The following is a 25,893-nucleotide window of genomic DNA, read 5'->3' as shown; positions in this document are numbered from 1 at the left end:
AACTGGGAAACTATAACATCTCTGTGATACAGCATTGTGTGTGCCCATACCTTCCATCATTTTTTAAAACTGAATTAAAGTCAGTTTACAATGTTGTGTCAGTTTCTGGTGTACAGCATACTGTTTCAGTCATACATATTCTGAAAGGAGGCTGAAGCCTCCAAACATTAAGAACCATTAGTCTAACCTCTTCATTTTAGAGATGAAGAATCTGAAGCGCAGAGGTTAAGAGGCTCCTTCAAGCTTCTGCAGCTATGAGCTGGCAGGGCCAGGACCCACACTCAGATCTCTGCCTTCAGACCCAATAGGGTGGTGCTGTCATGGGGACCTGGCCTGTGGGACGGTGAGGTCTGGTTTGAGGCCACAGGGCAGGGTGGGTCCTGAGGCTTGGAGGGGTGGGAGGGTGCTTTGCCAGTAGGATTACCAGATGAAATATAAGATGCCCAGTTAAATCTGAACTTCAGGTAAAGGAATAGTTTTATAGTATAAGTATGTCCCAAATGTCACATGGGACATACTTATAATCAAAAACTATTTGCTGTTCATCTGGAATTCAAATTTGACTGGGCATCCTGATTTTGGGGCATGTTGGTTATTGTTTTCTGTTCAGTCTGACAACAGCCTAGCAGTCTTCAGCTGGGAGACAAACACTGAAGCCCCAGCCAGTGGACATAATAACTCCGTGTTTGAGACTCAGACTACCTCTGACTTCAGTGAGGGCACAGAGGCCCTGGCCTGAACAAGACAGCCTGCTGATAGGACCTGCCTGCTTCTCTCTGTGACTTCCAATGGTCTAGGGAGTCCCCAAGCACGACAGGTGTTCTGTACGCATGTGTCCTCTCAGAAGATGACATCTCACAGGTCTGTGAAGAGTAAAGATCAAATTTATTTAATACAACACCCTGCAGGGTCCCTGCGACCGTGTCGCTGGGGAGGACAAGGGAAGTGGTTTGGGTTACGTGTGCTCACTAATGCAATCCCACTGCAGAATGGCCGCAGCCCCTGGTCCACCCGCTCAAGACAACATGAGAAACCTGTGAAGACCTAGGGAGACCATTTCTTCAGCAAGGAATAAATAAGAAAAAAATTAGTAAGAAAAATATGCACTTCATTTTCCTATTAAAAATAATTTGCTGGAAGTGACCATCTTCCTGTCCTTCAGCATGGCAGAGGAAACAAAAAAAGAGAATAGAAAAACAGCCTAAGAACACCTGTGCTTTGTCCAACTTCATCTTCTGTTTGGTGCATTGCCCAGAATGAACCTGGTCTTCAAGTTGGCATCTCAAAGGGGTTGCTCCCAAGCTGCTCTGTTTTCCCATTTGTGGCAGGCGAGGTCACAGAGGGGACAGGGTGCCACTGTCCGGGCCGTGCTGTGCTCTTCCAAGGAACAAGGACTGGCTGGAACCACAGACCTTTGAAGGACCAAAGGCAAAGAGAAAAACCAGCCTCTAAGCCAGGCGGTTCCCTAGACGTAATTGACTACAACACAGGAACAGGTTTCTGTGTGTGAGGGTATCTGGAGAAGGTCTTTATCCTGTACAAGACAAAATATTCAAGTTTCAAAATATCCCAATGGCCGGTTTACTCTGAACCCCCTGCTGCTGCTCTCCACTCCCAAGGGTGCTCCGACTTGGTGGGAGGCGGGCCACGTGGGAAATTAACCAGCCCCTCAACGGTCTCTTTGTACCCAGCATGAATGTAGTTAGGATGGATTTAAGAACTGGTGGCTTGGCCTGAGGAATTGCTGCGTTCAGTGGGAGCAGGGCAAGTTCATAAATAAGTGCACAGAACTCTTGGAATACAGGCATCATCTACTCTTCTCGGAATGCGGGTGCCTCCCAGGGAGGAGCGCTGCTCTCGCCGTCCTAAGTTCCATCGAGGGAGGCTTCCGTTCTCTGCAGTGACAAGAGACAAGATGAGCTATGGTCACACACTCCAGGATTGAAGACAGGCCTGGTGGAAAGATTTGCAAAACTGCAGACCGCAGACTGTGCTTCTCAAAGGAACTGCAAAGCAGGGCTGTCATCTGCGGGTCCACCCACCCTGGGGGGCAGCTCCTGCCCACACTCATTTCCCCCTTCTCTCCACGCCTGCTCGGTAGGGCCTGCAGCCTCCACTGCCCGTATATACACTTACCGCAGGCTAGAACCTGGGCTCATCCAGCACCCATGTGCACCCAGCACTAGGTCCCGTGGGTGCCGCACGTGCCCACAGGAGAAGACAAGTAAAGTTGAGAGACCTGGCTTCTTGCTCCAGCTCTGCCTCTAACATGAGGTCTCCTTTTAAATGTCAAGAATGAAGGACGGAACTCAATTGGTCAAACTTAAATGTTTTAAAATTCTATGATTCTGCCTCAGAAAGGAATGCAATTCTGATACATGGCATGGATAAACCTTGAAAACGTTATGCTGCGTGAAATGAGCCAGACACAAAAGAAATGAGTGTCGTTTGATTCCACCTAGATGAGGTACCCAGGACAGCCAAGTTCACGGGGACAGGAAGTAGAATGGTGGCTGCCATTCTGGGAGGAAGAGGGGATGCGGAGTTAGGGTTTAATGGGGACAGAATTTTGGTCTGGATGACAAAAAAAAAGTTCTGTGGATGGATGGTGGCAATGGTTGCACAACAATGAGAATGTACTTAAGACCACTGAACTGAACATTTAAAAATAGTTAAAATGAGGGGGGCGGGTATAGCTCAGTGGAAGAGTGTATGCTTAGCATTTAGCATGCACAAGGTCCTGGGTTCAATCCCGAGTACCTCCATTAAAAAATAAATTAAAATATTAAACCTAATTACCTCCCCCTCCAAAAATTTTTGAATGGTTATAATGGTAAATTTCATGTTGTGTATGCTTTGCTACAATAAAAGTGAAAAAATTTTTTTAAATATTCCATATACCATCTCGTGGAGTTCTCTAACTGCTCCATGTGGTATTTGTGTCACCTACGCACCCATCAGTGACTGGACCCCCATGTGACCCGGGCACTGTTCTCTCTGTTGAGGATGCAAGAACATGTCCCCGAGAATTTTATATCCTATCGATTGCTGACAAGCGATGCTACTATGAAGTAGAAGGTGGAAGAGCTCCTAACAAACCACAGAAGGAGTTCAAAGGTTGTGAGAGGACCTGGCTGGGCTTCGGGGAAGGGACTCTGGAGCCGGCCTCCAAGCAGGGGTGGATTTTGACATATGGAGGGAGCAAGGGGGCAAGAGTGAAGTATGCCGGGAAGTACTGGAGTAGAGGGGCCCTGGGCAACCACGAATCCAGAAGAGTCTATGACTCTGGACCCTCTGTGAGCACGGGGCGCCCTGCTGCAGGTGGAACACAGGGAGGCAGGGGCAGAAGTTGTGGGGACTGGCCAAGGTCTTAGGAGCCCCACTAGCCACGCTGTTAGTCCCTCTGAGGGTTGGCTGAGATAGAGTCCCTGTTTTGTTCTGGTCCTGCTGGGTCTGAGGAGCCTCTTGGAACAGGATACAGGTCCGTGGGGCTCCAGCTGGAAGGCCAAGGAGAGACCCAGGCAGGCAGGCTAAGAGCGCTGTGCTGGCCCCAGGGGGCTGGAGCCCTGCCAGCTCTGTCAGCTACCCTCTCCATTTCCTCCACTCCGCCTGGAGGGGTGACACTGGTGTCCAGCCTTCCTGCAGGCTCCAGACTAAGTCCGTCCCCAGACACCTCCGCTCTCCCTCTCCAGGGGAAGTGAGTGCTGGGGGAGCTGCCACAGGACCAGCACCATAGATGGGAAGGGCTGGGCCACAGTCATCTGAGCCTTGGCATTCTGAAGCCTGTGCTTGCCTGTGTTTAAATCAGAGCCCAGCCATCAGGCACCCAAGTACAGCCAAGAAATTGCCCCACTTCTGGCCAGAACATGGTGCAGACACTCTCAAAGGTCACTGTGCTTCTAACTCTCCTGGGAGCTTGACTTCCTGCTTCTAGAATGTGCTCCTTCTGAGCGCTTCCAATAAACCAGATCTGTGCTGGGGGCTCACCTAGTCCTTGCAACAGCCAAGTGAGAGGACTTTATTGCCTCCAGTTTACAGATGAGGAAACCAAGGCCCTGAGAGGTTAGGAGATCTGCCTGAAGTGACATGTCTAATAAAACAGCTGTCACGGAAAAGTCAACACGTTTAACGTGGGTCCCGCTTCCTAAGTCAAAGCTTGGCTTTGGTTGAATCCAGTGTTTTAGTTAAGCAACTGCTACGTTCCTCTCATGTGACAGGGGGCATTTCAGGACCAAGGGAAGCAAATTCCCCATCCATGCTCCACACTGCCAGAGTGTTTCAGGAAAAGAACTTTAAAGCAGATAATCAACTAGCTTTTCTCCAGTCGTTTGCAGTCTGCACAGCACTTTGCACATGTGTTTCTCATTTACCCCTTAAGAAACTCCTTAATAGGCAAATATTGTTTTTGTTGTTGTCATCATCATCCCCATTTTACAGACGGGGAAGCTCAGGCTTGTCTGGAGAGCTGGAACTCAAGCCCCAGCCTCTTGATCCCCACCCCAGGGCTGTTCCCACTGCAGCCCAGCTGACTGCTGGCTCCCAGGAGGCAAGGGGGACAGTGGTAACTAGGAATTGCCTTTTTTTTCAGCAAAAAGTCAAGTTCTCTCCAAGATCCTGAGACCCACACAGGTCCAGATCCATCCCTTTCATTTAGGAACAGGGTGTTCTCTTTCACGTTATCTGTCTGCCTGGGCCACGAACATGATTTATAAACAAGGCAAAAATGGCAGAGGAAAAATGAAGTCAGAATGTGCCATTGAAGCAAGTCAAACAATACTAAATTAGTATTTGGCTAAGTGGCTATCTCATTGTTAAGATATTTCCTCCAATATGTTTTCAGAAGCAACGGCCATTAAACAACTGGGAATGATTGCCAGGTTTGATTTCAGGAAGGAAATCCCCTCCCATTTCCCTGCTGGGCAATTCAACTAATTTTCTCTTGACCCTCACCAGCTGATTATTAGGGAAACTATACTTGCTTCTTTTACAAACAAAATGCATTTGCTTAAAGATTCAAAATTCCTTTCCCAACGGCTGGGAACCCGTGTTCCCGCCAAAAGGCTTTATTCTTTTGGGGGCAGGAGCAGCCGTGGGTGAGCTCTCAGGAGCAGACTCCTGGGCTCACAGGCCAGATACTAGGGAAAGGGAAAGTTCTGTCTGTTCTGGAGCTCGGAGCCTTTGTCCACAGAGACCATTTGGATCGAAGACAAAGTAAATAAGTCGCTCCTGCAGGTCCAGCAGACCTGCCTTGGGTGGACATGGCCATGATTATTGCAGCGAGAGAGCATCTCTTTATCTGGGTCCCACCAGGCCCTCGGAGCCAAGTTCTCACTTTCCACTCTCTCCAGGCCAAGGTGGCTGGGTCAGTGACATCACTTCTTGGAGGGAGTCTCATGTTGTGGAGTGGCCGGGAGTCTGGAGGCCTAGGTTCTGGTCTTGGCTCTGCTATTCACAAGCTGGGTGACCCTGGGCAAGCTGTTCTGCCAAATTCAGGCCTTGGTTTTCTCACCTATAAACTGGGCCCCCCATCTTTCCAATGCAACAGTTTCTGATTTCAGAAGTCTAGGTAGGCTTAGGCTAGGAAAAGACATTTGTTTCATTCCTCTTTTCCTGAAATTGATAGCCTTCCTCCATAAAAAGAATGTCAGTGGCTTCCTGTCTGTCAAAGACATAATAAGTTTTCTGTTTTACAAGAATTCAGACTCAGGCAAAACAAAGGAAGCCAGGGGGCCCCCTACAAGGGCTACCAGCAAGCTTGCTGAAAGTTCTTCTCAGACTTTAAAGAAGCAGTTGGAGAGACAAAACTCCTTGTTTCTTAAGATGCTAGCAGCCCAGTTAGTTAACTCCTGCATTGCTGGGTAGCTCATAAAAAAGTTGGGAGTAGGAAGATGGGGAAGATGGGTCTTTGCAAAACTTGGATCTCTGTATTTCTTTTAAACAGTAGCAGTTGCCTAAATCCTCTATTTCCCACTGAATGAAACCTCATAATGAGGTGTGGGAGTCCTTCCCAAGCAAGCCCTGACTCACCTTTCCCCTGTCAACTGTCACCAGCACCTTGTCTGCTCCCTCTCTGAGCTGCTACAACAGCCCCATTCCTCATGCCTCTGCCCCGGCTGATCTTTCCACCTGGATGCTGCCGTAAACGACTCATTCTTCCTGGCCCAGCCACGGGACCCCTCCCTGGTGCAGAGACCGCTGACCTGGCAGGATGAAGCACCTCTCTCCTCTGTTCCCATGGTCTCTGGTGTAGCTGCTATCACTTTGCTTTCCCATCAGTGAGAACACATCTGACTCCCTCATTGGGTCCAAGACCTTGAGTGTCCCCTGCAGCAGACGGCCTGGTGCGTGAGGGTGACTGGCTCTCGGACTTGAAATGAGCTGTTGGATGCTTGATGTCTCCAGGCACGTCCCCGAGTCTGCCTCACCTCGCAAGACTGAGCCCTGGACTCGGAGGAAATGTGGACTCGGTCATCGGGAACTAAGTGCCCTGGACTCCCCATCCTAGGGGGGATTTCCCGGGTCTCCCTTCATGCGTGCATGGAGATGTAATGACGGAAACAGCGGGAGGGAATTTCAAAATCACAAGTGGCCTAGAAAACCTGGCTGGTCAAGAGGAGCCCAGGCTCCTGGTCTAGAACAGACGAGGCCAGTACAGTGGTGTAATTGGTGGGGCTGCAGTACTGGGTGAATCTGGAAAGACTTCACTGTTCAATGGACTATTTTTTTTTAAGTAATGCATATGAAATGTGTACTTACAGAATATCTGTTTTCCACGAAATCTGCAAAACAAAAGACAACATGGAGGTGAGCAATACAAAAAGAATAACACGAGTTAGGCTCCCCTCACCCCCAACACCTCGGGGGCTAAGCACGTGGAAGAGGGAGGGAGGGGACGGCGGTGCAGCAGATGCCAGACCCTCAAACTTACGGAGCGCACAGGCTTATGACTCCTTTGCCCACAGACAGCTTCCCTGGGCCCTATAGCTCCCTATGACAAGCACATTAAGTCCCTGGTAGCTCATTTGACATTTTAAGCAGTTTTTGAAAAAAACTAATAGCATATGTTATTTTAGGAAAAAAACCCTGAAAACTACAGAAAAGTAGAAAGTAGGTGAAAATTATCTCTGGCTCCACTGTTGACTGAAATGTCTTCCAGTTATTTTCCATTAAGAGCAGAGTTTTTTTGGGGGGGGTTATAAGAACACAGTCTATGCCATTTTATAGTCTATCTTTTTCACATCTTTTAAACATTTTCTGGTACCTTCTTAAACATAATTGTTAGTAGTTGCATAATAATCATTCAGTGGATGTGCAACTGTTTACTTAACCAGCTCCTTACTTAAAAATTTAGGTTCTTTCCAAGGTTTTGCTATTTTAAAAAATACTGCCAGTACCCTCTTTGGGAACAAAGCTACTTCCATATTTCACACAAGTTAGTCTATTCCCAGGAGTGGGGTCAGTGGAACAGAAGGTACAGATGTGGCCGATGCCCTTGGCATATATGGTCCAAGCACACATCCCCTTTCCGTGGGAAGCCTCATCTCGACTATCTGGAGACCACAGCATCTTCGTGGCAGAGGGCATGCTCAGACTGAGTGGCCCTGCCAGACTGTGATGGTGGCAGAGGATGTCCAGAAGATGAGAGTGAGGGTGAGAAAGGCCAACGAGAACAGGAGACACTGTGTGGACGGTGAGTGACCCTCCAGCTGTATTAGTAAGAGATGGTTTCACTACAAGAGGAAAGAGGGGTTGTGATCTGCCCCTTGGACAGGACCAGGCCCTCACTGATAGCAGAGTTTCTGAATGGGGAGTGGCTGATTCCCTTAATAGCCCATTATGGGCATGGACCTGAAGACAGAGAAGCCTGCGGAAGGCCCGAGAGGAGATGAGGGTATTGGGAGTGGCTGCTGTCCTTGAAGTTGGTGGAGGGCCCTAAACCCACCACCACCACCACCACCACCACCACCACCACCACCACATCCTCAGTCTTACTTGAGAGACACAATCCAAGGGCCCTCAGTTTCTACTCAGCGCCCAATCTCAAACCCAGTCCCTCCTGAATCTCAGGGCCCAGCTGTCACAACGGGAGTCACAACCTTGTTTCTTTCTCTAGTTTAAAAATATCCTGTTTCCACCAATCCACTTCCTCCTCAAACCCTGTCTTATCACAGCCCCATTGTGCGACTCCTCTAGAGGGACCAGGGCCAGAAGTTCCTCAGGGGCCCCCTTCTGTCCTGGCTGGGCCACAGGCAGGCGTCAAAGGCCAAATGGATGAATCAGCCCGACCACGAAGTCCAGCCATTGTGTAAACTTCCACACATTGAGTGAGGCCTCGGGCAGCGTCCCACCCCCAGCCCAAATCTGACCTGGGAGGACCCAAAGGGTCCAGTGCTTCCCACTCCTCCAGAGCCCCTAGGGCTCCAGAATCAGACACAAGAGGAAAAGGCTGCGTGTCCTGAAGTGATATGGACACAGAATAGAAAACCTGAGTACGCTGATGATTCTGATGGTGCTCTGAGTGACGCACAGCACTTGCTTTGTTTCTTTTTTGGTAATAGAATCTGGTGGGTAGTACCCTCCCACCGCCGCCCCCGTGGAGTAAGTTTTACCCTCTTGCACTCCGAAGCAGGAGCCTCCACACCAAGGGCAGGGCTGGCAGTACCCGATGGCGTGGCTGGCTCCGGTCCTTGCAGGATGGGAGGGGACGGGCCCTCAAGTGCTCTTCCTTCCCTCCCAGAGGGGACACAGCAGAGGGACCCTCTGCTCTTTGGTCCTTTCTCCACAACCACCCACTCCTTGGCTCCCTTAAGAAGCATCCTAGAAGTCTGAATTCCAGGCAAAGAGAAAGCAGAAGAGGGAGGCTGTGGTGAAGGTGGGCCCCATCTGACCCAATGGACATGGGTTAGTGTCTGGAGCAGGACTCGGTGTCTCTTCCCAGAGCCATGAGCTCTCAGGTGGGACATGCCCAGGACCCCTCCCAGGTGGGCACAGGGCATCTAGGGAGGAACTCCAGCTCTCGTCTTGGAGGAATCACAGGAGGTGAATTCCTCCAAACCTAAGTTTCTTAACACAGTCACTGTTGACATTCTGGGCTGGATAATCCTTCCTTGTGGGGGCTGTCCTGTGCCTTGCAGGATGTTTAACAGCATCCCTGGCCTCCACCCATTCGATGCAGTAGCACCCCTCCTGCCCCTCAAATTATGAAAACCCAAACTGTCTCTAGACATTACCAAATGCCTCCTGCACTGAGGACCACAGCTCTAAACAACTCTGGAACTCTGATCCTAGACCTGAGTTCTTTCATAGGGAAGAACTTGACTGAGTTGCCAATTAATTATAATAAGCCACTTTACCCCTCTGTTGTAAACAGTGTATATGTTAACAAGTTATGCTTTGGATGAACTGCAAACCGTTTTATAAAGGACTTTCAGGATAAGCTGGAGTACTATAAAACCAGTACTGAACCAGAGTGAAGATACAAAGCATCCTGGCTAGCCAAACACACAAGCCTAAACTAGGCTGAGAAGCTGACAAGGACACTGTGAGTCACAGATAACCGTGACTTTTCAGAGGGGCTCTCTACCCAGCCACAGTGTCTCCCTTTCAGTTGTGTCACTAGGTGAGGACTAGGAGAACAAGGGCAAGGAAAAGAAAATCAAGCCTTCCCTTCGAGTAGTCAGCACCCGTCGGAGGAGGAAGACAGGTTGCAGGGGCGGGGGGGCGGGCGTTTGACTGCAGGCGGGCCTGTGACCCAGAGCACAGCCACTGGGCCTTGCAAATCCTAACCTCAGGCCAATAAGTGAAAAGGGAATGAGAACTTTAAAAAAAAAACCTCAAATGCTAAGCTTACAGATCTAAATGATGAGAGTGTCAGCATTTTCCCCCTTCCCCTAGGAAAGCCGAAGTTTACGGAGAGGCAGAAACTCTTTCTCCGCCCATCCTGGCTGTGTCCCAGGACTTGCTCTCTTGTCTCCTTAGGTCTCCCTCAATTTGCTGTCTTTCTGATCAAGTCTTTCTAGTTCTGAGAAACCCTCTCCTTCCCTCCCTAACAGGCAGGGGACACATAGCAAAGAATCGTCTAAGAGACGGAAAGCAAAGAAGCTCAAAGGTCGAGAGGTTTCCTCGCCTTAGACTAAGTTAACTGCTGGGATGAGAAGATGTTAGCTCAGCTGTATGTCGACAAAATGGGCTCCAAACAGAAGAGCAGACATGCCTGACCGTGGCCAAGACCCAGCGGGAGAGACTGAATTGGAAGAGACGCCTCCCTCCTTCCCGTTTTATAGAACCTAGCTGCCACCGCAGCCCCTGTCCACTCAAGGACCACGTGCACCCCAGGAACACCAAGGTGTTCACCCTGCAGTAATCCTAGAGGCTGAGGGCATTTTATTGAGAATTAGTGAGAAAACTAATGCCTGACAGAGAAGTGAGGGGTGGGGCCAAGGCTTAGAACCTGACAAGAGCAGAGCTGAGACCAAACCCCAGGTCTCCTGCTTAGGATGTTTTCCACTAGGTCTGCAGTTTCAAGAACCGTCCAGGCTGGCCTCTGACTGACATGGATGCAGCCTCTGGGATCCAGGACTTAATTCAGACTTGAAGGGAAAACTCTGGAGTCAAGGGTGCGTAAAAGATTAGGACTGGCTCCAAGGGGCCTGGGGAGTGACTCTTAGAAGTGACCGACTCCCTGCCCCTGCAACAAACAGATCAGAGGCACAGGTCTGGGGTGACCAAGGCAAAGACAAATGAGCATTGCTTCCAAATGCCAGGACACTGGAGACTCTCAGAATGTTATGACTGAAAGGCAACTTAAGCTCATTCATTCAACCATCTGATTTGACAGATTAAAAAGCTGAACGTAGTCAAATTCACAGAGACACAGAGTAAAACAGTCGTTACCAGGAGCTGGGGGTTGTGAGGAGCTATCATTTAATTGGTAGGAGTATCAGTCTGGAAAGATGAAAAGTTCTAGAGTTGTATCATCTGATGGTGATGCTGGTGTGAATATACTTGGTGTTACAGAAACATATGCTTAAAAATGGTTAAAAAAGCAAATGCTATGTATATTTTACCACAGTTAAAAAAAAAAAAAAAAAAAAGCTGAGCTTAGAGCCTAAAGCTAAGATTGCAGAGACCTGCTGCCTCCCACGGCCAACAGGATCCCCGACATCCTCAGCTGGCAGCCCCCAACACCGTCGCCGGGGCCCTGGTCCTCCCCAGAGCCCCCCTCCAGGCTGCTCCTCGGAAGCAGGCCAGCCGATGCCCTTTTGCTTATCTGGAGGAGCAGTTTTCCTTTGTATTACTCAGGGGAAAAGGGGGTTGAAGAGCCAGAGCTACGCCCTGTGAGCCATTTCCCAAAATAGCCAGCCCTCAAGTGCTGCTTGTTGGAAGACGGTGGGGAACTGCGAAGTCAAGGTGGGGAAGAGTGTACAGCTGAGGAGGGAAGGTTTGCTAACACTCAGCTCTGCACTAAGCCTGCTCACTGACCAGTCCAGGGACCCACCCACACAGGGGCCGTTTTTTTATTGTGGGTCCCACCCTCCCCTCAACACACACACACACACACACACACACACACACACACACACACACACACACACACACACACACTCTCTCTCTCTCTCTCTCTGCTGGCCAATCTGGAGCAATCCCTCCGATTGCTGGGGAGTAAGAACAACTCTACCCCTTCAAACAAGAAGCAGAGCAGAACTCAGAGCATCTAGAAAGTGGTTCTAAAAGTATGTTCCCAGACCAACAGCAGCAGCACATGGGAATTTGTTAGAAATGCAAATTCTCAGCCCACTGCAGACCGGTGTCAGAGGTGGTGTCAAACCACCTGTATTTTAACAAACTTGGAGAAACCTGACCTACATTCCAGCCCATGCCCTTCATTCCACAGAGAAGGTGACCGAGGTCCCGAGAGGCTCCATGACTCGCCAGGGTCACCCAGACCATACCAGGCTGTTACTCTTAACTTCCAAAGCAGACAGAGTTGAATCCTCCAATTAGGCTGATGATAAAGTGGAAACCAGTTGGCTTGGCAACACAGAGCAAACAAGAGGCTGGTAAAGAGAATCGCTCTGCAGCCAGGCACCCTGCGTTCGAATCCCTGCTCCACCACCCCGGGCCTTGGGGCCAGGACCAGCTATTTCACCCCGGGGCCACTTGCCCATCTGTAGAGCAGGACTAATAATGGAGCTTCTATCAACCCTATAATGATTTTAAGATTAAGTGAGCAGCTGACAGAAGAAACAAAAGAAAGAAAAGGGGAGCAGAATCAACCAAGGCCTGCAGCCTCCTCCCCTAGGGCAGCAGCTGAGCGGGAAGTACTCAAAAGCAGGAACTCCGGGCTCCCAGGACAGGGCCCTCCTCAGCAAGGTGGGGGCGCAGGTTTCCACAGCAGCGACACAGTTTTGCCTACAAGACCCAGGGCTCGCTCCGCCCTCGATCCCTGGGCAGGAGCCGGCTGCCAGGTTAGCGACAAGACTGCAGAGAGGCTCAAGCCCCAGTCGACCCCCAGTGGCCCCGATAGCACAGTGGGAGTGCCCTGGCCTGGGAGCCCCGAGATGGCGCTGGTCTTGCCCTGGGCCAGGCACTGAACTCCAGGGCTCAATTTCCTCACGCGATCTTCAGCTACAACGGACTGAATGCTCACTGTTGGTAGGGGTAACACACTGACTGCGTGCTCGGGATAACTGGGGCCATCTCCCCTGATGCTATCTCATCCCTTTTTCTCACTTAATCCCACCTCCATTTAATGGTTGAAGAAATTGAGTCTTAGAGGGGTTAGGCATCTTGGTCAAAGTTGCACAGCTGGTAGCACCAGGGCGGGGAGTGTGGAGGCCACGTGCACTTCACCAGCTTTCCTTCCCCAAGACCAAAGGCAGCGCAGGTCATTGATCAGGAGCAGGGACTCCGGCTCCTGGGTGGGCCAGTTCTCGGGGACTAACCCTAACCCTGGGCAAGTGTTTTAACTTCCCTGTGCCTCAGTATCCTCATCTGTAAAATGGGATTTGTTGTGGAGGCTGGAAAGAGATAATGTAACATAGACCTCTTTTAGCACAAACAGCAAGCGCTCAGTAAATGTGAGTGTTTGTATAACCAAAGTAACTGAAAATGAACCACCTCAGGGACCACGAGGAAAGCAAGAGGTGCGTTTTGGCCCAACCACTCAACAACTGGGACCCTAAATGACCTTTAGCTTTCTGTTTCACTAGAAGAATTTCTTTCCAGATGTGCGTTTTGCTAGCTCTGAATATATTAAGAATGCAAAATGAGGCATTGAAGCCAAAAATCCTCCAAGAAATGGTTTTCAGTCAGGGTCAAGTTCCCCAAGGGGCTGAGTTTCTGCTCCACCCATGAAAATATCACTTTAAAAAAGATTAATTAAGAAGTGATTCCTATTGTAGATAAAAAAGTAGGCTCTTCAGGTAAGACAGTGTCTCTCAAATGTTGGCGGCACCAGAAAGATGTGGGACCCAAAAAACACAAGGAATAGTCAGTATTTTGTAGTAACTATAAATGGAATCTAAACTTTAAAAATTGTGAATCACTATGTTGTACACTTGTAACTTATGTAATATTGTACATCGACTATATCTTAATTAAAAAAAAATCACTGACCACAGGTAAGAATGTAATAAAGGTAATAATGAAAAAAGTAAATTAGTCCATCATATCAGAATTAGAGAAAACCATTAATTAGCATTTAAAAAAAGAGAGAGATATGGGACCTTGCTGGAGTTCAGATTCTGGAGTTTCTGACTCTGCGGGTCTGGGCTGGGCCTGAGACCACTGCCGCCTGTCTCTGGACCACCCTCAGGGTAGCTGGGCTTTACGGAAGTTGCCCAGCCCATTTTAATAATTTCCTTTCAAAGGATCCACTTAAATAGAAGGCTGTTGTACAAAGCAAGATAGCCACATAGGGACCATTTCCCCCAGAATGTTTATGTCTTTTGGGTTGCAACTTATTTTCAGAATTTAAAAGTAGTCTTTGTGTGAAAACAGACTCATAGATACAGAGAACAAACCTGATGCCAGAAGGGACGGGGGTGGAGGAGGGGTGAAACAGGTGTAGGGGATTAGGTACAAGCCTCCAGTTACATTAAAAAAAAGTCACGGGGATGTAATATATAGCATAAGGAATATGGCCAATAATATCATAATAACTTTATATGGGGACAGATAGTTACCGGACATATTGTGGTGATCATTTTATAATGTATGCAAATATCAAATCATTATGTAGTACACCTGAAAAGAACATAACATTGTATGTCAACTAGATTTTAAAAAATAAAATAAAAAATAAATAAAAGTAGTCTTTGTGGATTTCATTTCATGAGAATAGAATAATTACACAAAAAATGAGACTGTTGGGCACTTGCCCAGTTCCGTGTCTGCTTGGGCACTGTGCTCAGTCCTGGGGGAAGCTCTTCCTGGGGAAGCAGTGGAGATGGGAAATGAAGTGGGTTCTGGGCAGAAGTCAAAGGAAATGAGAGCAGATCCACACCCCGCCACCTAAAGTCGTTGTGCTCTTAGAAAGGCTGGAGCTACTGAACATTTTCAAAGCAAAGCACTGACTTTGCCTGAGACCTTCAGGAGCCCCGGTGCACCAGGGCCCGGCCCGTGTGAGGAGCAGGTGAGGCTCTGTGGCTGGTATCTGAGAACAGGCAGGGCCACACTGCTTCTCTCGGGGGTCACAAGTGCCCGGAATGCTGCTGGGCATCTTGTGAGCATACAGTGGCACCAGGACACGCTCTAGTCCAACTGGCCACTGCTGAGTGTGAATGTATGAGATTTTGTTTGCCTGGCATGCAGCCGGCAATCAACGAAATAAATAGTACCTGTAACCCGAGGCCACTTTGTAAGGGTGGGGGGGGGAGACAGAGTCAACAACTCTGGTGTAAGGTGGCATCTTTCTTGGCCTCCTTTGCTCCTTCTTTTCCCTGCCCACTCCCAAGACCCTGTGGATGATTCCAGGGAAAGTGCCCTCCCCCCAACCCCAGACTGGGGCAGTTAGGGGGTCCTCACTTACCAGGGTCAGCCTTCCGGATTTCACTGTACACCGTCTCCGTGCCCTTTGTTCCCAGACCTGGAAAGGGACCAGGCACAGGTCAATAGCTGCCTCTGGGCACCAGGTCAGCCCACTGCTGAAGCCGGAAAATATTGGAGGCTGCATCCCACTACCCCATCCCACAAGCGCCCATCTCCAGGAGCACCTGGAGTCCTTGTCATTACTAATCCCAAGCCGTTTCCCAGCTTTAGAAGATCCTGGTCTAACCAGCACCACTCTCAGTCTGGAAGTACAAGGCCAACAGACCGCTGTGGGAACCCTGGACCTAGGGCGCCAAAGGTAGAGGGACCCCCAGCACAGACCTGCAGCCTCTAGCTCGGTGGCCCCAGCCCTCTTTCCCTGTGTCCAGCTGCTCTGCCAGCCCCTCCCAGGACGCTGGGCTATGGCCTCCCAAACACCCAAGGTCTGGGTTAGAGCCTGGGCATCGTCTGGATCTCTAAGGATCAGCTGGGACTGAGACCTGCTTACAAATCTTGACAGCTGGGCTAGTTGATTTCCGATGCCAACACCTGGGCCTGACTGCTGCTTCTGATTGAATTGGTTGAGGGTGGACCCTGGCATTGGTGTTTTTTAATTGCTCCTCAGGGAATTCTAAGATGCAGGCAGGGTTGAGAACCTCTGGTCTGGGCCCTTTCTGAATAGCAGACAAGATGACTGACTTAGGGTATGGATTACACCCAGAGGAAACTCAAGGGCTTGGGAGACAAAGAGTCCCTATACGGCCATCTGTTTATTTTAATCTGATGTACGTTCACAGGTTGTGTATACACACAAGCACAAACACTCATAGTGCGTCTACTGTACACACACACACACACACTCAGGAAACAGGATGGACCCCGCCACCTCCCTCTCACCTGCACAAAGGACCAGGAAGACTTAGTGTAGAATGGCGCCTAATGCCGTGTGGCCAGCATTCTCCCTCTGTAGACTGAGAAACCCCAGACAGGGTGATGCTTCCCGCCGCCATGGTCAGTGCCACATGGACGTTGCAAATTCATGGACTCTACTACACCCTGGACTCACCATGCTCCAGGGGTGCCCCCCTCTCTCGCATCCTGACCCTACACACACTCTGCTGCCCGCACGGTCCTTCTTCTTTGCCCCATTCCTCCTCGTCCTCCAAGCCCCAGGATGAGCTTGGCTCCTGCACTCGGGGGCACACACCCTCACACACCTACCTATTCCCTCTTACATCCTGTCTTCCCTTGTGCTCTGGGCACTTACGTGGGCTCCCACAGCATCTTGGGGACACTTGCCCATGACACACTGACGCTATCTGTCCCCATGACCATCTCCCCTGGCAGACCCCGAGCTCCTCCAGGGCAGGGCCTGGGGTCTTGTGCTCCTCCTGATCCCAGGCCTTATTTGGCTGCCTGGAGGCACCTATAAAGGTTTTTTTGGCTTGTTTTAATTAATTAATTAATTAATTTGGGTGGGGGAGGTAATTAGGTTTATTTACTCATTTATTTTTAATGGAAGTACTGGAGGATTGAACTCAGGACCTTATGCATGCTAAGCACACACTCTACCACTGAGCTATACCCTCCTCCCTGGCACCTATAAAGGTTTGTTGGGACAGTGACAACAATAGCCAATATTCCTGCAGGTGTCTCCATCTCAGAACCCTGGCCTCCAGGAAGGTCTTGGCATGATCAGCCCGATCCCTGAGGTTTCAGGTTTTAGGACTAAAAACCACGGTCATTCATCCCACACTAAGTGTTGGTGGTTCCGGTATCAGGGCCAAGAGAAAGCTTGGGTGGCAATTCAGATCCTGACAGCTGAACTTGGGGCACTTAGGGTGCCAGGGCCTTGTAGAAGGCATTGTATTGACTCCCCCAGGGCATCACATAGGAGGTGCGACTCAGCAGAGTGGCACCCCCTGCTGGGACACCTGCCTTTCTCTAAGAGGACAGCAGAGACGCCCACACCACTCTCCACTCTCCCTCCACGGCACCAGATCTGGGGATGTAGAGGGAAGCCCCAGTGATCCCCATATCTGTTGGGGGATCTACCACATCCTCAGGGTACAGTCTGCTCAATATCAGGCCCGGGCAAGTCACACGGTCCTAACACCTACTGTGTGCTGGACGCCATGGAAGAGGAAAAGGTAAACAGGACCTGGTTCCAGCTTTTGAGGAGCTCCAGGCTGTGGGGCAGACGGTGTGCAAACAATGCTGTGATAAACATTCTAGGACACTGCACGCCAGGTGCACTGGGGCCCTGCCAGCCCATCCTCTGACCCAGCACCAAAACGGGACCTGGGGGCGGTGAGGAGGGAATGGAGTGAGGGCGCTGGACAGCCAAGCCTGGGGGTCTGGACATCCTTGGGAACTCCCTAACCCGAGGCACATAAGGGGTGGGCGGTGGCCCTCCCCAGTCATCCTGGGGACATTCTGACATCCTCTGGCCCCAAGAAGCTGCACTTGACTCTCTTCCACTTCACAACTCTGTGTATCAGCCAGGGTGGCAGGGTGGTTTCACTTCTTGGTTGAGCTGCCAGATTTGCAGCTGCCCCCAGGGTTTCTCCTGCTGCCCACCTGGCTCTGCCCAGCCCAGCGATGGGGGCGGGGTCTGCAGCTCATCAGAGCTGCCTTCCCCTTGCTGCTCCGTGGCAGCAGCTGCCTGCTAATGACTAAACCAGGCCAACAGGCTGTTTGTCTGTGCTGTCAGGGATGTTTCCGGATGGGCTTTATTTTGGCTCCTGTTTTTCTCTGTTAACAGAGAAAGAGATGGCTTCAACGTCATGGGGTTTTCCCAGGAATCGGTCTCAGAGCAAACAGGCAGCAAACCGGCGTTTAACGAGTTCCTTCCCACCCCTCCTCCATCCCCAAGTGACCACTTGGTCAGCTGCCAGGCAGGGCTAGTGCTGGATGCAGTCCTCATTGCTTCCTCCACCCCATCTGTAGAGGAGGGAAGCCTTGAGGATGGGGAACTGGGTTGGCCAAGACCAGGCCAAGTTTACTCACCACTGGCCTTGAACCCACAAAGTCTTTTCCTCACCTAGGAACGCCCCACTCCCCACCCATGAGAAAGTAAGGGGACAGCATCGTGGGCCAGGCCACCCTCCCCCACTGTCCCTTAGTTGCCAAGGAGGCTGGGTCCAGAAAATGCAACTTGAATCCTCTAGAAACTCTCCATTTCCATCCAAGTGACTTTCATTCCAGCTCTGCCAAGGCCCGCACAGACCACACAGCACCTTTGTGCAAACTGGGGAAAGGTGACCTGGGTGGTTACAACCCTGCAGCTGCACAGCTGGGCAAGGAAATGTCCCCACTTCACCCAGTCTCAGGGGTCCTCTTTTCCCTTCCATTCCCTCCTCACCTTCAAGCAAGAAAAAGAAAACCAGATACTGCTAACGTGGAAACATCCCTAGAGAAATGGAAAATGGACACTTTCCCAAGGCCAAATCCTGCTTCCTTCTTCTGCTTCAGTTTCCATAAATCCCAAGCCCTCCAGGCCTCATGCAAGCCCTCATAATTCCTTCTCGCCCTGGCCCAGCCGGCAGGTGAGAGTGGGGCCTGGCCCTCTGGGATAGGTATCAGATCCTCGAGGCCAGAGCCCAGGGCCATCGCTGCCTGCTGGAGCGCCCAGTGATGCGCGGAGGACAGCGGGGTTTCCCCTCACACATTCAGCCCTGCCCTCTTGTTGTGGTTCCCCTTTTTCCCCAAACCTGAAGCCCCTTTAAGAGGAAGTGGCCCATGGGATGGAGCCCACAATGCACAGGATGGAGGGGCTTGGGCTGGACCAGGGAAGGCTGGCGCAGAGCCCCCTAAAGTCCCACTGGCCACAGTCCACCCAGACCCAGTTCTGAGCATCAAACCCCTGGGGTGTCTTCTCCTGGGCTGTCAAATTTAACCCAACTGAACCAAGCTCCCCATAAGCCTGTTCTTCCCAACTGCAGTCATCACAACCATCCATGCCGTTGTTTAGTCAAGAAACACACAGTGTTAACGTGATTATTCCCCATCCTGGCCATAGGCTGCGATCTGTCTCTAAAATATATCCAGAATCCACCCGCTACCAGCACTTTGGCTCCATCTTCACCCCCTCTTGCCTGGTTTCCTTATTTGGCCCCTTCAATCTGTCCTCCACACCAGCCACCAGGATGGTTTTTAAAGAAGGAAATTGGAACCTGTCAATTTGCTGCTTAAAAGCTTCCAAAGGCCCCAATGCACTGAGACTAGAACAAAGAGAACCTCTGGTGCCCCCGCCCTGTGCTCCCAGCTTCACCTGGCTCTGCTCCTTCTCGCTCTCTGCAGACACGAGTCTCCTTTCAGATCCTTAACCAGCCAAGCTCCAGGCCACCTCCCCCTGTCCTGTGCATGTCCTCAGTCCTCCTAGGCCTCCCTCCTCTTGGTGGAGCCAACTTGGTTGTGCCTTTCAGGCCCCAGCTCAAAGCCACGCCGCAAGCAGGCTTCCTAACACTAGGCAGCCAGAAAACGCATCACTGTTCACACCTTCTCATCACACCCCATGCTTCTTCCTGTGAGCACTGACTCTAACCTGATACTATCTGCTCATCGGTTCTGTTTCCGAGGCTCCCACATAGGCTGTATCTCTATTGGGGGGGGGGGCACATAAGTATCTTTGCTGCTCACTTTGGGGCTGGTCTATCACCAGCCCTTAATTTGTTAACCCAACAGGCGAATCGCTTTACCATGAAATAAAGAGGAAGAGGACTTCAGGCCAGCCATGGTGCCCACCCTCCCCGGTCCAGTCTAGACGTGGAAGTGGGATGCCCTGTGCAGCCGTGTAGATCGGGCCATGCTGGCTGCAGACTGCGGGCATGGTGGTCCTGTTGTGCTGCAGCCAGCTCTGCCCAGAAGGTTCCACGCACACACCTGCGGCCGTGGTACCTGGAACCATGCTAAGCAAGGGAAGAAGGAAGGAACCCAAAACTCCTTCTGGATCATGGAGCAAGAGATGACAAGAGAACACCGTCACCACGTGGCTCTGGCTAATGCTCACAGGCATGGTCTGTAAAGTGGCCCCAGGTGTGCCAGGCTGAGTGGACGCAGCTTGGCATCAGCCTCAGCAGAAACGGTATGCAAGCCAGCAGGGCAGGAAGGCTCGGGGTGGCTGCTTCCTCTGCGTGGCAGCCTCTGGGGACGCTAAGGAGGTTTGGGAGAATATGCAAGTTTTTTGTGGGGCCCAAAGCAACTGAGATTGTTGACCTAGAGCTTGCTGTGGACGAGCCCACCCTGAGTCAGTCTCCCCAGCCAGAACCAGAGCTCGGGATCTCTTCTTTCCTCCAGGGCAGCCTGCCCCCAAGAGAAACACACACATAAAAACAAAACCTGAATAAAGATGGTGCCACAGTTTACATGGAGAGAGATTCTGTGCTTTTAAAAGGCTTTATCCAAGTGTCCCTTTAAATAGCCAAGCCCTTGCTTCCTTCAAACATGCATTTTATTTACATAAGCTCAGTCAGCAAGCAACTTTTAAAGAAACGTGCCGGGTTAGGGCAAGGGGGATAACTCTGGAAGAATGTCCAGACACCCAGGAGTGAGGCTGCCTGCAAACCGTCTCTTAACACTTAGTAATTGCTCAATAAAATACATCTGTTATTAGTAGTATGCTAAATTAATGACGTTTTACACCTCCAAGCCTGGATGGGGGTCACCGCTCCTGCCTTAAGCACGACCAGCCCATCTGTCTGCTGACCACCTCCCTCCTGAGCAAGGAGGGTGACTGGGCTCTGGTCCCTGGGCTGCAACACAGCCCACCCTGGCGTCTACACCCAAGCAGATAGTAAAGCATGGGGAATCACTCGAGTGATGGTGTTACCTCGGTGAGGCTCAGGTGAGGTCACTTCCACTTCAGTGTACTCCACATCCAAGGTCAGAGGCTCTGCTCAAAAGAACCACAGCACGTTGCAGTTAGATAAAATCTCCCTGTGGAGGCATCAGAGCACATGAAAGATTTCCATTCAAATGATCACAGTATACTGTATTTTAAAGGGGAGGTCAGATGCAGGCTTGACTTTATTCTAAATGGGTGAGAAAACTCAGGCCGGAAGAGGTAGTGATGAGGCCTGCAGCCCCCCAGGATGTGAAAGGACCCTCCTGCTCAGGTCCCCTTGTTACTACAGTAGGAGGATTTGCAAAGCTCAGTAGCTACAGAAAACACCCAGCATCAGCCACAGCAGTTAACCCTAGAAGCCTTCTCCACGGCCATAGGCACAGAACACCTTCTCCAAGGTGGAAAGGATCTTAGGAAATGGGGAATGGGGTCCCCAGCCTAAAATTGCTTTGAGATGTATATGAGGCATACATATGAGGTAGGAAATCAAGTTACACCCAAAATGGAACTTCCTGATTCAGAATGGGCTGCTAAATAAATCAGGGAGGATCTCCCTCCTCTTCGACAGTAGAGGCCCAGGTGGGTTTTGATACAGCAGTAATGCAAATTATCACGTTGTACACGTCAAACTCACACAATGTTATATGTCAATTATATCTCAACAAAGCTGGCAAAAAAAATGTTAAGGGGCTGGGGTGGGGAGAAATACACAAGGTACTTTAAAGGTAGCGGAAATTTTTTTTTTTTAAAAGGGATGGGTATGCAGTTATTGAAGCGCTGTTGTTTATATTTTACACACAACTTATAATTTGTATCTACTAAATGTTTAATAAAAATGAAAAATACACTATATAAAATAAAATAGCACTGCACTTATTTTGAAAATAATAACAACAAGACACTAGATAGTTTCTTTGGAGAAGTAACAGCCACCTCCATCTGAGAGAGGCGAAGAAATGTTCACAGGTCTTCACAGGTTTAGTTCTTCCTGGGGGTCTTTTACTCAAAAGCAAAGGTTTCTAATTTAAAAAAAAAAAAAACACCTAATTAGATAATTACCTTTATTTTCATTTAATGGTTTCATTGCATGGTTTCCAACCTCTTCATTGTAACCTAGTTTGAAAAGTAACAATTAAGATGAGTGACGGTGGAACTCTTAGTTTTCTATATAACTTTTAAAAAATCAATGCCACTAATGAAAAGAGTCAAGCCTAATTTCTTCAGTGCAGTTAGCAGCCAGCAGTGTATCTGGGTTCTGAGTTTCCTCCTGGTGCCCCTGGGCCCCAGCCAACCCACTGCCTGGTCTCCTTCTAAAACCGGTGAGATGCCCACCACTGCACGGGAGGGCAACGTCTGTTTATGAATTGTGCCAAATTCAGAATTGTTCACTAGAAGCAAGTTCCAAAGAAGTTAAGCTTAATTCTAGAAGGGACAAGCCAGTGACCACAAACATGAAGGATGCTAGTAAACTAACTCTCTCCAGAACTGGATCCATGAGAATGTGGCCTGAAGGACCTCCAGGCTGTCACCTCCATGGGCATGGGCAAAAAATTTTTACTCTTTTTTTGTCAAGCTGTTCTTTATTAAAAAGAATTCTTATGAATGTTAAATATTATTCCTGAAGAACACCTGGGTTTCCATTCTGTTCCATTATGTATTTACTAACTACTACTGTGATTATTAACATATTTATAAGCTGAAATAATCTATGCAAAGAAAATATAATAAGAATTGGAGTATTTCTTGCATTTTTGGAAATTTGGGAGGAAATTCTGTTTTAATACAAGCCTTTATCAACATTTAATTTAAAGTCTTATATCTCTAGTTATGTATAATACAAATTACCATCATAACCCATTTTACTCCACAAAGAGATATTTTCGTTACAGCACTGGGTTACTTTTTGCTAAATATTCACCAAATTTTTCTGAATGTTGTTTCTTAAATGACATATTTGCTCTTTTCTCTTTATTAGCACATGGCTTTTATTATGACAAATATCTTATTTTACTTTTTAAAACATTTATGATTTAGTACCATAGGAATTGCTTATTCATTTCTCAAGAATGCCCTGGTATATCCTAAAAATTTCTTATTTTGTGGGACATTGTTACAGAATTAAGAAAAGAACAGCAGTGTTTAATTCCCAAACCTGTCTGGGACAGAACGTTTAGTGTGATATAATCATAGCCCCCTGGGAAATTGCCAGCATCTGTGCTAAAAGGCTTGAACGGTTTTCTCACAGACCTAATGGGATTTAGATCTCCTGGGTTTGCCACCCCACCCTACCGAGCTGACTCTCAAGTGTGCAATAAACCTCATAACCAAGTATTCCTTTATTGTACCACTTTTTTTTTCAAATGCCTTTACTATTAGTGAAATCTTCTTTTTTTAATTTCAAAATCAATTTTATTGCAGCCAAAGCAGTGGAATTAACAGTGAAATCTTTAAGTTGGTTTCCCATCATGTCAAGTTTGAAATGAAACTGCCTTGTGCTTGCAATAAATAATTCCATCTGAGACATTTAACCAATGCCTTCATTTGATAGCTGGGCTCTCTCTTGCAAATGAAGAATGATGACACTTGGGCAGGGTCCAGTGTTGGGAGATAACCCACGAGGGGCGTCCATAGCATTGTAATTGTAATGGTTCCCCACCTTTCAGTCCTCGGGATATTTACAAGGTGGCAAAAATCAGAGCACAATGTTCTGCCTTTCTTAAGTTTTTGTTTTGCTTGTTAGCTCACCACCCAATGACTGATTAGATTAAGTGTCCCTGCTGGAAGCCAGGGCTTCCCTTCCAGCCTCACCCCACCGCCTACAGATTCTGCTGCTCAGAGGGATAGGAGAGTGTGTAGCAAGCTGGGGAAAACTCTTAGCAACTGCACAAAACCATCACTGTACCATAATGTCTATTGGCTTCAGTACTGGGATCAGACAACGCCTTCTCAGTATTGGAGTTCAGAAGTGGTGCTGCTGGCCTTAAATTGAAATTTAAGAAAGAAAAAAAAAATCACATTTTTTGACTCTAATTCCAAACCAACAAAAAAATCAAAGAAAGATCATGAGAAAACCAGGAAGAGTTTTCTGAAGCAAGGAAAATTTCACTCTCATTTGGAACTAATGTTTTTTTCAGCTCTGTGATTATTTGATAAATAATGTGCTCCTGTTTCTCTCAGGAACAGAGCTATAGTTTCCATACTTTGGGATTTTAGATTTCAAGAACAGTAAAAATAGTACAACCATTTTTTTTTTAAGGCCAACTCTATTTTGCCAAGTCAGTAAAAATTTTAAAATTCCATCTACTACCATTATATTTTCATAAGGAAAAATGTAGAAAGGACATGACCTCAGAAAAAAGCCATTCCTACCTGTGAAGGACAGTTGGCAATCTTTCACTGAGACACACACACAGACGTACACACACACACACCCCTACACCACTCACACCCAAGGTCCTGATTTTTCTGAGTTTGCCAAGAACCACTGAAAACTTCTAATGACAGGAATCCCTCCAGACAAGTCTGTCCACACCCACAGGACAGCCTCCCCTCTTCAAGTACACTGACCTGGACATCTCCACAGGAATCTGCTTGGCTTTAAAAGACAAAGAGAAGAACCAAAGTCAGTATAAAGAACCCACATCCACACCAGAGGGGAACAATCGTTTCCACCACATTTGACTTTTTTTTCAATACTGAATACCCACAAAAAGAGAGAACAGAAAGCCAAACATAGTCCCACTTAAAAAAAAGGAAACAAAGCAGGCCTTCTCTTGGCCTTATATCAAGAGATTTCACACCATTTCCCCCCAAATATGACATTTTGACTGTTTTAGCTCAGAGCAGTTTTCCTTTGCGCAATGTGACAGAGAGGAAGACAACAGCACGGGAACCACATGAACCAGACAAGCAGACAACTATTTGCTTCAAGACCATCCCCCAAAGTAAAGGCTACATCCATCCCTGTGCTTTGAATTCCAAACTGGCCTGAGACCAAGACTCAGCCTTAGGAAGGAGTTTGTCCTGGAGTCTGTCTGCCCAAAGGGATTGCCCCTTTCCTGCTCTAGGAAAAAACACCCTCCTCATCCCTTCTGCCCGCTCCCGTCCTAGGCAGCAGCACCAGGGGCTCCAACAGAACCCACCTTATCCCACAAGCAAATTTTTGCAGACTTCACTGGTGCTGTGCCTTTGTCCTTGAGTCTGGCTTAGCTGACTCTGAATCCTGAGTGTCCGTGGGTGAGCCTGGCTTCCCTTCCAGGCATGGTTAGCCCCAAGCACAGGGCAGAAATCATGGCACAACCAGCAGATGAACTGGGAGGCACTCAGGGTGTGTGTTGTGGAGTGTCTCCATAACACTCACCCCCAGCTCTACCAACTGTCGGACGAGGTGTGGCCAAATCCACACTTCTGAGCACATGTTGATGCAACTTCCCCCCAAATTCATCTTTTCTGGGGTGCCCAACCAGGAAAGCCATGGCTTTCACTTCTCCCTAGCTAAATCCAGGGGCAGTAAGAGCTCCACACCCACCAAAGCCAAAATTTTTGGCTACCAAGGTGACACGGCAGGAGGAAAACAATTGTCGTGAGTCACGTCTCCCCAGCTCCCACTGCAGCCCCTCACATCCACGGCCGGCCCCGGCAAGGCAGCTGTCACAGCAGAATGAAAGGACTGCTCACCCTTGGTTTTCTTCAGGAAATAGAATCTGGCCGCAAGTATTAAGGTGGCAATCACCACTATGATGACAACCACTGCGATAAGCCCTTTCTTCCAGGGGGCAAGATAGACTGGAAATGCAAAAAAAAAAAATTTTAATATAGAGGTGTTTCCTCCACCAGCGAGAAATAATATCAGCCTTAAGCAACAAATAGGACTGATTTTTACATCCTTGTAACCGGCGTCTTACACTGAACGTGTACCTCTGAGGGACTCCGTGTTCATAGTTGGTGCAGAAATGGTTGTTTCTGCTACAAAGAGAGTCAGTGATGGTCCAAAAGGACCACAGGACTAAAGGAGGCTT

The 25,893-nt window shown here is 48.9% G+C and overlaps 1 protein-coding gene across 1 annotated transcript in view; it reads right to left on the bottom strand.

Moving 5' to 3' along the window:
* Nucleotides 1–864: 864 nt before the first annotated feature.
* Nucleotides 865–25,893, bottom strand: part of PECAM1 (platelet and endothelial cell adhesion molecule 1) — a 47,808-nt gene continuing 22,779 nt past the window's right edge. Inside the window, exons 9-16 of the mRNA XM_006177409.3 lie at nucleotides 25,553–25,660; nucleotides 24,443–24,470; nucleotides 23,778–23,854; nucleotides 21,935–21,988; nucleotides 20,861–20,923; nucleotides 15,032–15,088; nucleotides 6,757–6,779; nucleotides 865–1,895 (exon numbers count right to left, since the gene is read on the bottom strand). Of these exons, the coding sequence (XP_006177471.1) occupies nucleotides 1,866–1,895; nucleotides 6,757–6,779; nucleotides 15,032–15,088; nucleotides 20,861–20,923; nucleotides 21,935–21,988; nucleotides 23,778–23,854; nucleotides 24,443–24,470; nucleotides 25,553–25,660 (440 nt within the window). The 3' untranslated portion in view covers nucleotides 865–1,865. The remainder of the gene's footprint in view (nucleotides 1,896–6,756; nucleotides 6,780–15,031; nucleotides 15,089–20,860; nucleotides 20,924–21,934; nucleotides 21,989–23,777; nucleotides 23,855–24,442; nucleotides 24,471–25,552; nucleotides 25,661–25,893) is intronic.

The sequence above is a fragment of the Camelus ferus genome, chromosome 16 (genome assembly GCF_009834535.1).
Source record: "Camelus ferus isolate YT-003-E chromosome 16, BCGSAC_Cfer_1.0, whole genome shotgun sequence".
Lineage (NCBI taxonomy): Eukaryota > Metazoa > Chordata > Mammalia > Artiodactyla > Camelidae > Camelus > Camelus ferus.
This window is presented reverse-complemented; position numbering and strand designations above follow the sequence as displayed.